This window comes from Anabrus simplex, chromosome 4, assembly GCF_040414725.1.
Source record: "Anabrus simplex isolate iqAnaSimp1 chromosome 4, ASM4041472v1, whole genome shotgun sequence".
Classification (NCBI taxonomy): domain Eukaryota; kingdom Metazoa; phylum Arthropoda; class Insecta; order Orthoptera; family Tettigoniidae; genus Anabrus; species Anabrus simplex.
This window is the reverse complement of record NC_090268.1, coordinates 416118511-416131723: the sequence shown is the minus strand read 5'-3', so window position 1 is coordinate 416131723 and position 13213 is coordinate 416118511. Positions and strand designations below refer to the sequence as shown.

At 40.1% G+C, this 13213-nt stretch overlaps 1 protein-coding gene across 1 annotated transcript in view; it reads left to right on the top strand.

Moving 5' to 3' along the window:
- The window catches only part of LOC136872781 (F-box only protein 33), a 71532-nt gene that overhangs the window by 46025 nt on the left and 12294 nt on the right, over positions 1–13213 (top strand). The window contains exon 5 of the mRNA XM_067146623.2: positions 12202–12397. Within this exon, the coding sequence (XP_067002724.2) occupies positions 12202–12397 (196 nt within the window). The remainder of the gene's footprint in view (positions 1–12201; positions 12398–13213) is intronic.

The following is a 13213-nucleotide window of genomic DNA, read 5'->3' as shown; positions in this document are numbered from 1 at the left end:
TGTATTCAACTGAGGTGAAATGATACAGTGGCGTACAAGATGAAGTGAATCACAAATTTATAATGATGTAAGAGTATAAGTTAAATGAAAAATACGAGCCACACAACTGTTAAAGTTTGTTGTCATTTCCAGATCAGTGCTTCACTACTTTCATAGTTAATTTGCAGCAACTTGTCGAAACAAAATATTAGCGATTTCGTTTCTTCTTGGTGCACCACGTCTTCACATGTCATCATTACCATATTCTTGTTCACCTCCATCACCTGCACCATTGTCATAATTTTCTTCAGTAGAAACATTATCAAAATTGTCCTCATCTCTTAAATGCTTAGACACGTTATGCAGCACAAAGCAACAGATGATAATGCGTGAAATTTTCTGTAGAGAGATTCTGACTTTGTTTGCTAGTAGAGGGAAACGTCTCTGTTTCGTTAAGGGACTAATTCACTGAACTAGTATTAACCACAAAGATAGAACATACTATTTATTGCACACGACACAAAACATGATACAAACACATGGCTACCGCCATTATACATCACAACCAAAACAAAAGCAAAAGCAAAAAAATCTACAAACTGAGACGAGAGGGGATTTGTATCTTCCTCCCACATCTTGTAGTAACCACTCGTGGAACAGTTCTGCTAGAGACAGGCACCGCAGGGCTCTTGTCCTGGACCTCTTCTTCATTCTGCCACTCAGTAATGGGAGTTGCTTCCAGTGGATAGATGTTCTGCACAGGCCGGTCCAACTCACCACCAGCAGTCTTCACCTTGACCACCCTTATGACATTGTCTTTCCCGGGATATACAGCAACCACTCTTCCTAAAGGCCAGTCCATTCTACGTGCTCCGTCACTTCCAAGGATCACTACCTCCCCAACCTTTAACTCTCGATGAGGGTTCTCCTGACCTTTCCCCGGTTTAAGTTGTCGTAAATACTCTATCCTGAATCTTTTGCGTAATTCTATCCTCAGATGCTGCATATATCTGAATCTCTTTCCGTGGCTTATCTGATCAATGTGATCAATATCGGGCACTCCCACCCTAGGAATATCCTGAAGAAACATTGCTGGACTCAATGCTAGTAAATCATCACTGTCTTCAGATAAGTAAATCAATTGTCGGGAATTAATAACTGCTTCAGTGTCCATTAATACTGTTGTGCCCGTTCGCATCTCGTAGACCATTTACAAAATGGCGGCGTAGGAAGGTATGGCCCATGCGATCTATTAAGGCAATGAACTTCTTATTAATACGGCATATAGGAGACCATGCACGTCATGGAACGGACTGATTTGGAAGACACTGCAGGACAGTAGAGGCTCATTTTGAATTGTTTTGAAAAAAATATAGCAGCGGACTGATTGTTTAAAGATATACTCTAAAAATTTCAACTGCAGAAGTAAGACGCAAATACAAGCGAAGCTTTACATCTGAAGATTATCCTAAACTCCTGAGGAAGATATTGACTGTTTTACAATCGGCGATAACATCTGATAAAATAATTTACCGGCGTATGTTATAAAAGAGACGAAATATTATAGCAATATGCAATTCGTGGTGAGATACGTCTGACTTGGATCCGGTGAGCAGCCACTCTGCGATTGAAGAAAAAGGACTCACCATATTGCAGAACCGACAATTTCGTATGAGAAGAAAGTTACCCCTGCGGTTATAAACTTAATATCTATATACGGAGAACTTATTCCAACCGAAGAAAACTTCGTCGTTTAGAATAGCAGTAGAACTATGGAATATATCATGACTGCTCCGCAAAAGGAATTTTCTACGCTGTCTGCAGATTTGGAATGATGACTGTTTGCTAAATCTACATGATGGACTGAACTGGGGATATGCACCGGCAAGCCAGAGGACCAGCTGATGATGATTGGACCGGCCAGCCAGCGGACAGGATGATGAGGATGAGCACCGGCGAGCTAGAGGACCAGCTGATGATGATTGGACCGGCCAGCCAGAGGACAGGATGATGAGGATGAGCATCGGCGAGCCAGAGGACCAGCTGATGAGGATTGGACCGGCGAGCCATGTGACCAGCTGATGACCAGGAAGACGTTATCCAACCAGAGATCCAGATCCTAACAGAGGGTCTAACCACAACCAAGGAATGGAGCGACATCCAGACCAAACGTAGCATCTGACGAGCTAAGTCCATACATTTTTTTAGTAGAGTAGTTTCTTGCAATCTACACCCTCAATCTAACTTCGGCATGTGCTGAATAATTGGTGATATTTATGAATTAATTAAGAACGTGTGTGAAACATAAAGTGAAATGTGAGATATTTAAGGCTATAAGATAAGATGGCAGTGTAGAATTAGAATTCTATTATATCATATACAGGCTACCGCACTTGCATACATACAGTAGAAACTAGCATGAGTAAATGAAAGAAGTGTTACTTGTGAAGACCTAATAGCAATGAGTCTATATAACTAGTGAAATTTCGATTAATCTCGTTTACCTGTACAAAGATTACGTCACGAATTTACCTGCGCGACACAGATGAATATAGTTAAGTTACGTATTCCTTTCTTCATAGAAAGAGGGCATTGAATTCAAACTGCTGTTTTTAGATAAAAGGTTATTAAAATGCGTTTATTACAAGGCAATTCTAAAATGTTTGACATATAGTTTTGGGTGTATTCGGCTATATGCGTACGGCAATATGTATGCCGGTGGTATGATAATGTATATTTGAATGGTGTTGAAATGTGGTTATTTCTTGGAGCATATTAAGGAATACTTGAAATATAGATGTTTGTTTATATTCTGCAGTAAGAGAAAGAATTGCTATTCGCCGAGGAAACGTTGTGTTAGATTTGCATGAGGTGAGTTTCTGTGTCGTATGGAAAGAATATGTCAAAGTGTGAACATCGCGCAGATGACCATTTTAAGGTAAGATTGACATGTATTTTGGTAGAATTGTGAATCGTGACAGTTTTTTTATCTGACATCTGTAAATGGTATGTACCGAGTACAAGAGAGTTCTTTAACATACGGTTTACTAGGGTCATGACTAAGTATACATGTGATATTCTTTGGTGCGGTGACGTTTCAGTATAGCACGTATTAATTTCATTCTGTACTGTCCATACGTGTTGTGTAGCTCGTACACATGAGAGATATCGAGTTATAGAAGATAGCTAAAGCACATTGAGCTGTTGATGGAGGAGTGTGCGGAACGGAAACTACTTGAATAGTTAGATAGATGTTCATTTCTTTTCACGCAGATATGATTTCAATTGAAGTGTTTTAAGTATAAAGAATATGATAATGGTTAGTTAGGAGCCATATGTCGTAGGCTCTAGGGAGGTATTGTCTTAGCCCGTAAGTTGTTATTTATGCGTATTCAAGATGAGTGACCAAATAACCAGAGTTCAGATTTATGAATGGAAAACTTGGAGAGCAGTTTTACGATTTCACACTTACGCAAGAGTTTGTTTGGGAGATACATACGTAAAGATATGATCAGATTTACATTCGCAATCTGACTTTATCCCATTTAATTTTTATTACGTTTCAATTTAGCAAACCATTCATTTTTATCACAGTGAGATGACTTAAATGTGGTGAGAATAATTTATATAACTAGCGTGACAGTATTCACAACGAGTATTTATATGGAGACCGTGATTGCTCAGTGATCTCTTGAATATAGTTGGAGAAAATCAAAATACATTTCGGAACATGGCTACGAATATAGAAGTAAATAACTAATATGAACTTGAACATTAAATGAGAAAGAATGTAAATAATTTAAAGCTTAATTATTTCACTTTTATTTGAGCCAGCGCTGACTCTAATCTTTTATGCTTAAATATTATTAAGATAATACTACCCAGAATTCACATTAACTTACATTGAACATGATTTTTTCAATAAATTTTCTTATATTTTTCTTTTAGAAAGTGCCTGTGTTTTGAATTCCTTTTGGGTAACGGCTAGTTCGTAAGTTAGCTAATAAGTTTTGTAGATATAAGTAATTGATGAGTTTGACAAAAAGAAAGAGATTCTTTTTAAGGTTTTCGGCCACAGGTCCTTACTTGAGCATATAGGTATTCCCATGATGTGCATCTCAACAGACCGAGTCTCTTGCGAAACCACGTAAAAAAAACTAACCATATAAAATCACAGATTTTATGAGCGATAGATGGAATATCCTGAGAAGAAATCGAGTTACCGGGAGAACTTTGCACTGACCGCTCGATAGGCGGGTGCACTGTCAACAGTTCCTCGTAATCCAAACGACCTAAGATTCGTCACAACAACTTCTTTAGCATCTGAACAATACGTTCCCAAAAGCCTCCCCACCATGCAGCCGTGGGAGGATTGAATTTCCAAGCGATTCTCAGACAACTAGCCTCTACACTCACTTTCGTCTAGTCAAGATCACGGAATGCATTTTCAGCTCCCACAAAATTCCTTCCATTATCACTGTAAATAACATTTGGTCTCCCTCTTCGAGCAATGAATCTTCGTAACGCTTGAAGGAACCCTGGAGTAGACAAAGTCCTGATGAGCTCAAAGTGTACTCTGAAAACCGCACATGTGAATATCACTATCCACGCCTTTTCACCCCCTCGGAGATGTAATGGGCCAGCCAAATCCACCCCTACGATCTCAAAAACAGAAGCATCTCGAATTCGATCCTCAGGCAAAGGTGCAACCTCTGTGGTAATTCCTTTCACTTGGTATCTTCTACACTTGCTACACTTGACACAGCCAGAAATAACCTTTCTTATGGTTCTCCTACCATTGACGATCCAAAACCGCTCTCGCAAATTAGAGAGCAGAACTTGTACTCCAGTATGAGACAATCCAAATGTTTCTCCATGATAATCATGTGAACTAGCTTATGGTTTGCAGGTATCAGAATGGGAGTAAGGAATAATTCTTCATCCTTTCTTCTTATTAACCTTGTCTTGACTCGAAGTAACCCACTTTCATCTTCAAACACATTGAGAGATTTGAGGGACAACTGCTCCTTTTCTCCAAGCATCTCTTGCGTCACAATCTTCCATAGCCTTTCAGCCATTTGTAACTCTTCCACTTCAAGTTCGTTTGAAGTGTGTCGTCCTCTCTTTCCGGCCATGTTGCGGATGAATCGCAAAATTCAAGCTGTCATCCTGACAACTTTCATGTACTTTGAAAAATATTGAAGATACCATTTTTCTTCTGGTTTCGCAGAAACTAAAACAGTAGAAAGTCCTTTCTTTTTCTCTTCGTTGACCTTTTCTTCATCAGTCATGACATCGTCATCAGGCCACTCAGAACTGGGCCATCTCAGCCACTGAGGGCCCTCCCACCATTTCGACATCAGGAGTTTGGTAGCGGAGCAGCCCCTGGAGGGTAGGTCAGCCGGATTATTCACTCCATGCACATGATTCCAACTATCAGAGCTCGACAATTGTTTAATTTCCTTCACCCGGTTGGCCACGAAAGTTCCCCAGACTTCTTTCCTCTTGATGCAGCAGAGCGCTGTTGTTGAATCCGTCCAATAATAAGTTGAAAGATCTCCAATTCCTAAACTTGCCTTTACGGAGGAAGCAAGACGAGCTCCAATTGAACAAGCTAAGAGTTCCAACCGAGAAATAGTAGTTTTCTTCAGAGGTGCTACATGAGATTTTGCCTGTAAGAGTGTTACATTTGAATTCTGACCATCTTGTGATTGAAGGAATACAACTGCTGCGTATGCTACGCCGCTCGCATTGCAAAATGTGTGAAGGCTCCAACATTCTTGTGTTTCACAAGGTGCTATTTGTCTAGGAATTTTAATATCAGGCAATACGTACAGTTCTTGAAGCCAATTTTCAAACTTTTTCCTAATTTCGTTCTCCATTTCTTCATCCCAGCTCATTTTCTTCCGCCAACTTTCCTGTAACAGCAACTTGGGTACTATAGAGACAGGGCAAGTAAAACTGATGGGGTCAAAGATGCTCTAGGCAGCAGCCAATACATTTCTTCTAGTGATCTTCTCACCAATCCTCGATACGTCAATTTGTTCACAAGAAAGATCATCTCTTACTTTGTTCCATCGAAGACCTAACATTGAAGTTACCTCGGAAGCAGATGAATCTCTTTCCGAAGAATTTAGCCATGTGTGCTCCCAGTTACGAAGATCGAACCGTGCTCTGCTCAGCAATGCAGTAGATTCTTCCATAAACATACATAATTCTTCCTCATTGCCCACAGAAGTGATACAATTATCAACATAAAAGGCTGTCTCTCGGTAGTCTGTACTATGCTTCAAGTGTAGGTCTAACACTGCTTCCAGCAGAAATGGGCTGCAGTTCAGTCCAAATACTACTCGGCAGTGACGAAATGCCCTTAATTCTCTTCTCTCGGAATCCTTCCACCATAAGAAGCGCAACCAATCACGGTCAGTTTCTTGGACAGATATCTGAAGAAAAGCCTTTCTAATATCCGAAATTACCCCTATCCTATTCTTCCGAAACATCAAAAGAAGTGTGGGGATTTGTAGTAGCAAATTAGGTCCTTTCTCGAGGCACTCGTTCAATGAAGGCGTATCCTTTGACTTGCAGGAACCATCAAAAACTGGTCTCACCTTAGTGGTAGAGTTGTCTTTAAATATTCTTCAATGTGGTAAGTAGTAACATCGATTTTTTTTTTTTCTTCCTCTGGAACCTCTTCAATGATGTCCTCATTTACCCACTCCTGAAACACCTTTCCGTATTCCTCAAACTTTCCTTCCTTGATCAGCCTGTTCGAAACAGAGATTAATCCCTTTTCCGCTATCTCCTTGTTGTTCCGTAGATACTGACGGCTCTCCAGCCAAGGTAACGCAACTTCATATCGGCCATCACCATTAATTCTTACTGTATTTTTAAAGTAGTTAGGTGCGGCTTCTTCCATTTCTTCTCTCGATTTGTTTTCCACTGGATCAGATATGCCTATGGTATCCAAGTTCCATAAGTCACCTATCGAGGCAGATTGAATGAACAGTGAGGCTGTATGTGGAGCTAGAGTGTCCTTCTCCCATTCCTTCAGTCTGCCTGTCAATGTCCAGCCAAGCGCAGTCTTAACAGCTACCAATCCTGATTCAAGCTTGTGTATTTCATCCATCAAAATATTTCTAGTAACATCAGCTCCTAGAAGAACTTCCACGTGAGCTGGATCAGTTCCCACATCTGAGAGCCGTATCTTTTTCTTTCTCATCTCCTTCATCCAGGGCCCAAACTTCAACTTTGGAATTTTACCACAAATTACCTTCTGATCGATTAACTGCAACGTTGTACTAAATGAACCATCGCAGCTGCTCACCTCTACGTTGTACACGTGGTGGTCTTCTTCACAGGTCTCAGCGCCTCCAAACAACTTATGAATCATAGTCTCTGTTTTCAAAGGTTTGTAACCCATTTCCTCAGCCTTCTTCTTCAAGATGTAGGATCTCTGGGATCCACTGTCTATCAATGCTCGGACCTTCTTCTGTTTCCCCTTATGTGTCAGCTTGATACACAATGTTTGAAGAAACACCTCTTTTGTGGCACTCTGAATGTTCATGGAGATATTGCTCTGGTTTTCCCCACCTTCCCGAGTTCTAGGTTCAAGTTTCTCTTCAGCCCCTTTCACATTTAGTTTATGGTACATAATAACAACATGAGGGTTAGTGCACAAGGGGCATTGAATGTGTGCCTTGCAATTCTTGGCTCTGTGCCCTAACTTCAGACATGCAAACCAACAGTTTTCTTTGGCTAGCTTGTTACGCTTTTCTTCCAAGCTCATTTGTTGAGCAAGATGACATTCCTTACTCTCATGTGGTTTACTGCAAAACACACACTTTTGCTTCTTGCCATCAAATTTCGCAGAGAACAATGAACTCGCAGTTGGTAGCGATGTATCTTCAGAAATTTTTCCTCTTCCCTTCTCTTGTTTTTTCCTATCAGCTAAACCGAAACCTGCCTGCGCAAAGGTAATCCTTTCTTCTCCCTCCACTTCACGTTTGAGGAAATTAAGAAGAGTCTCCAGTTTATCTTTATGTGGACTGATAAAATCTTCATTCCCTGACGATTGATTTCTGAGCCATACGCTTAAAACATCTCCAGGTAAGCATGATTCTACGAGGGGGAACAACATTGACCCATATTTATCCCTGGTTACACCTATGGATTCTAATGCTCTTAACTTGCTCTCTAGTGTATCATACAAAGCAGCTATCCCTGATTTATCTTTCTTATGGGACACATTCTGGATGACTAACCCAATAAGCTCCCTAACGTAATACTCAGTCAAAAGATCTTCACGTCCAAAGCGTTCCTTCATACACTCTATAACCTTTGGATAGTTTTCGGCAGTGGTTTTCCTATCTTCCATACCGTATTCTGTCGCAACTTTTCTTACTGTACGCGTTATTATCACGTCGGGGTCACCATGTTATTTCGTTAAGAGACTAATTCACTGAACTAGTATTGACCACAAAGATAGAACATACTATTTATTCCACACGACACAAAACACGATAAATACACATGGCTACTGCCATTATACACCACTCTTTTGTCTTCACTGTCCCATCAGGCATCACACACCACAGAGTCCAAGTAAAACATTGATATCCTGCCAGTGTCCACCATTTTTGAGGCCAAGAACAAATAAACATAACCAAATTTTCGTAACAGTCTCTTCAGCTGACCAAAACATCTCTCAATAATTACTCTGTTTTGAGCATGCACGCAATTGTAATTTTCTTCATGTGGATTTTGAGCGTTTCGGTAAGGAGTTAGCAGCCAAGGTATAAGCCCGTAACCTTAATCACCCAACAGTATTGCAGTTTCCGCGTGGTCTCGCATTCCTTCATACACACGTGAATTCTTAAATCGACTGTCGTGAACAGAACCAGGCCAGCTAGCATCAACACTTGTAAAAAGTTTGCTTGAATTGCATGTTACTTGTACATTGATAGAAGTTAAATTTTTGCGGTTGGTATATTCATCGCCATGTAGGCGGGCTTTAAAATTGGTATATGTGTACAGTCAGGAGCACCGATCACACAAGGAAAGTTAAAGCGTTGCTGCCATTTGTCTCTAGCTATATTGATTTCTTGTGGCCGTGACGGAAATTTTATCCAGTGATGTGCTTTTTGAAAAATTTTCTCGCTGACGAAATCAATGGTTGTACTAACAGTACTTTCATGCACTGCCATATCTTCTCCTATCCCAGATTGGAAACCCAGATCGCCAACAAAACAAAGAAATATCTGCATTTGTTCCTTCGATGTTAACGCACCACCACACGTCTCGTCAGTTTCACCCAAGAAAGAGCTTGAAATTAATTCAACATTTTCTTCGTTAAATCTATACAAATGTTTATGTGCACGTTCATCACTATGCTGTCTGAGATTATAGTGTTTCCTGCATCGGATATTCACAATTTGCGCCATTAAATCAACCAGAAGGCAACACTAAGTCGTCACAGAACAAACTTCAAGCTAACTGAGACTGGCTTGGTAAATCTTAAGCAAATGGTTGCATAGTCCTAGCATATGCTAGGTTTTATTCATGTAGAATTCAGCATTTGCTGGAAAATTAAGCAAATGCTTGCTAGCAAGTAAGTACCAGTAAGTAAAGCAGCTGCTAGATTATTTTATTCATACTTATTCCAGCATATGCTTACAAAGGAGGTAGCGAAAGCATTTGCTAGACTTTATGCATGCGTCCCAATGTGTAGACTTGCTACAATGTAAAAATAGATTTTCTGAAAACATCTGTCAATACTGTAACTCATAATGGTATTTTGAAGTTATATAGATCCTGCAACGGGTATAACAGCGCAGATGACCTCGTAGTTCCGCCTCTAAAAACAACAATAACGGATATAATACTAAGTGCGTTCTTAAGAATTGACTTATTTCAGTATAACAAATTAATTTCAGAAGTCCCCAAAATTTTGTTATACTGGTATTTTACTGTAAATTAATGGCATGTGCTCTGTGTGTGTCATATATTACATTTGGAAAGAGCAACTTATTCTTCCTCATTGTGAGCTAATGAATGCACCTCAATCCCTGAAAGTTGAGGGATGGCAAATCAATCGTGCACACTTTGAAAACTATGACCGTTGTTCTGTCAGCAGCTCGGTATGTTGCTTCCTCCTTAGTCATTCCGTAAGTTTATGAACTATTTCTTCAGGTCTCAGGGAGGAAGTCGCACACTGAAGTTGTGCTTGTCTTCCAAAAACAAATTTTGGATGCTATTCCCTTATGAAAGCCACTCAGTAACTAGGGGTGCTACACTGATAAAATGTAGCATTCCAAGTTGCTTCAAAGACTGAAGAAGCTCGCCAGCAGGTGGTGGAGAACAAATTAAGAAATGTCTTCAAACAGTGAGCATCAAAATTGCAAGATGATGATGCAAGTGCATTTACACAGTCTTCAGATTTGGAAGGGGTTGCGGATTACCTCCTAGAACGTCGATGGTGCAATCATATACTGCAAGCTAATGAGAATTTCTAGAAATACATCCACTGCCAGGTACTGTGGATCTGGTTCACCATTGGTCCAGCAATAATTGAAATCCCTTAAGTGAACTTGCCCTTGGTTACCTTAGCGAACCTGTTGCATCTGTGCCTGCAGAGGAAGTGTTTTCTTGTGGTGGACAAATTCAGACCGAATGTCTTTGTATACCTTATGTCCATTACTGATGTTATCTTAACAAAGTTGTCACTTATTAACTTCTTACCACATAGTTATCAGTGAAATGCTTGACATGTGAGTTTAGGCAGTTTTCAAAAAATGATATTTTGTTTTGTCAATTATCAGATGCTTTATTGGAATATTATTATCATATTAATTAATATTTAATGGTATTTATTTATTTATTTATTTATTTATTTATTTATTTATTTATTTATTTATTTATTTATTTATTTATTTATTTATTTATTTATTTATTTATTTATTTATGTCTGTTTGATATGCCTAATATCAAGCTCACAATTGTAAGTACAATTTTTATTTTATGTTATAAATTTACAGTATATTACATTATGAAAATTATGAAAAAAAAACAATAATAAGTTTTGTACTCAGTTTAACCACGTAATGACATCATAGTACTTGCTACAAACTGAACCACTCTGTCCCCACTACTAGTGGCTAGTGTGATGATGAAACACCACTGGAAGCTTCCTGTGCTTTGATGTGGTGATGGTGCACTAGGGAAGATATGTGCATCTACTTACTAGAAATGTCTGCCTCACATTCCCAAAACTATGCTCTATTTGGTAGAATATTCTTGAGCGATTAAAATGTACGCTCACATGGTTTGCAAAATAGTCATTTAAGAAGGATAAGTGGGTCATAGAATTAACCCACATTGGCCGGGCTGAGTGGCTCAGGCGGTTGAGGCGCTGGCCTTCTGACTGCAACTAGGCAGGTTTGATCCTAGCTCAGTCCAGTGGTATTTGGTGTTCAGATAAATCAGCCTCATGTCGATAGGTTTACTGGCACGTAAAAGAACTCCTGATGGACAACATTCCGGCACCTCAAAGTCTCCGAAAAGTATAAGAATATAGTGAGTGTGACATAAAGCCAATAACATAATAAATAATTATTATTAGTAACCCAAATTGATGAGAAAGGGGTCATTTGTCTTATTTTACATTTCTAAAAAGTATTTACTTTAACTACATGGTGCTCTCAAGTCTTTGGCCAGTCCACTCACTCATCAAATGTGCCCCCATTGCATGGTAACAAGCAGAATTGTGTGACCTAGGAGGGTGGTGCCGGCCCCTTGATGTAGGGGTAGCGTGCCTGCCTCTTACCCAGAGGCCCCGGGTTCGATTCCCGGCCAGGTCAGTGATTTTTTACCTGGACCTGAGGGCTGGTTCAAGGTCCACTCAGCCTACGTAATTAGAATTGAGGAGCTATCTGATGGTGAGATAGTGGCCCCGGTCTATAAAACTAAGAATAACGGCCGAGAGGATTCGCCGTGCTGACCACACAACACCTTGTAATCTGCAGGCCTTCGAGCTGAGCAGAGGTCGCTTGGTAGGCCAAGGCCCTTCAAGGGCTCTAGTGCCATGGGGTTTGGTTTTAGGAGGGTAGTCACCTTGAGGAGAGAAAGGGAAATGCTGGAGCTGTCTAAGATAACACAGCAAAAGAGGAAAGGAAATCAGTGTTACTTTCACTGTGTGCAGTATTTAAATGTAATGATTTGTTGTAGTTGAACTGCCGTGCTCTGCAGTGCTTGTCTGACTGGTATACTCAGAGTCTACGTTCTTTGTGGTGGGTAGACTCCATGTCATCCCCAGCATGTTACTGCCTGGTGCAGCAGTACATTTTGGACGAGCAGATGCAGCCTGATCCTCTTGTCATACTGGCGTGGAAATGCACTAACTTACAAGAGATTGTTTTGCTTGGTAAGTAATTTTTGTTATTCTAATTGTGTCAGCATGCATATTTTGATATTGTCATTAGTAACTTTTACAGTCTGACTCCTTGGTTGGGTTGTCAGTGCCAAGGCCTTTGTTTGAGAGTCCTGAGTTCGATACAGGGTCAGTTTGAGGATTTTCACTGCATCTGGTTAATTCCTCTGGCTTGGAGACTAAATACACTGCGTTACCAACCAGCACAAAAACACACAGTAGTGAATATATCCCTCGACATAAAGCTGATGTCAAGAAGGTATCTAGCCATAGAATAGCTTCTAGTCCACATGTGCAACACAGTTCACGCCTGCAATCCCACCAGGGTGGAGGAGAAAGAGAAGCAACAACAGCTTTGCAGTCCAATGTGGGCCTTGGATTTCCTTGGCAAGTTGGCCATCAGTTCCTCTCACCAAGTCCCTTTTCAGCCTTTAAATTTTTCAGTTCATCAAAGTTAGCCCCTTAGCATCTTTTCTTTCCTTCTGGAGAATATTTCATCACTAACTTGGTCTAATGTAAACAGCCTTGCTTATAAGATGGACATGAAGTTTTGATGGTTATTATAAGACTATTTTCCATACCAATAGTGTTTTACTAGAAAGAAATTAGTTTGCTGTGTGTAGGGGTTTTTGGCTTAATCAAAACCCTTGGGGGATAGAGTGGAGGATCCACTGAAGGTATGAAAAGGTAGATTTTCGGAAAAAGGAAGTTGACAGGATTTCAAAACCACAGATTCTCACAATGATCACATAGTTTGAAAACTTTTTTAACTCTACAGTGCCTTACATTCTGTACGGAAAAATGCCAGGA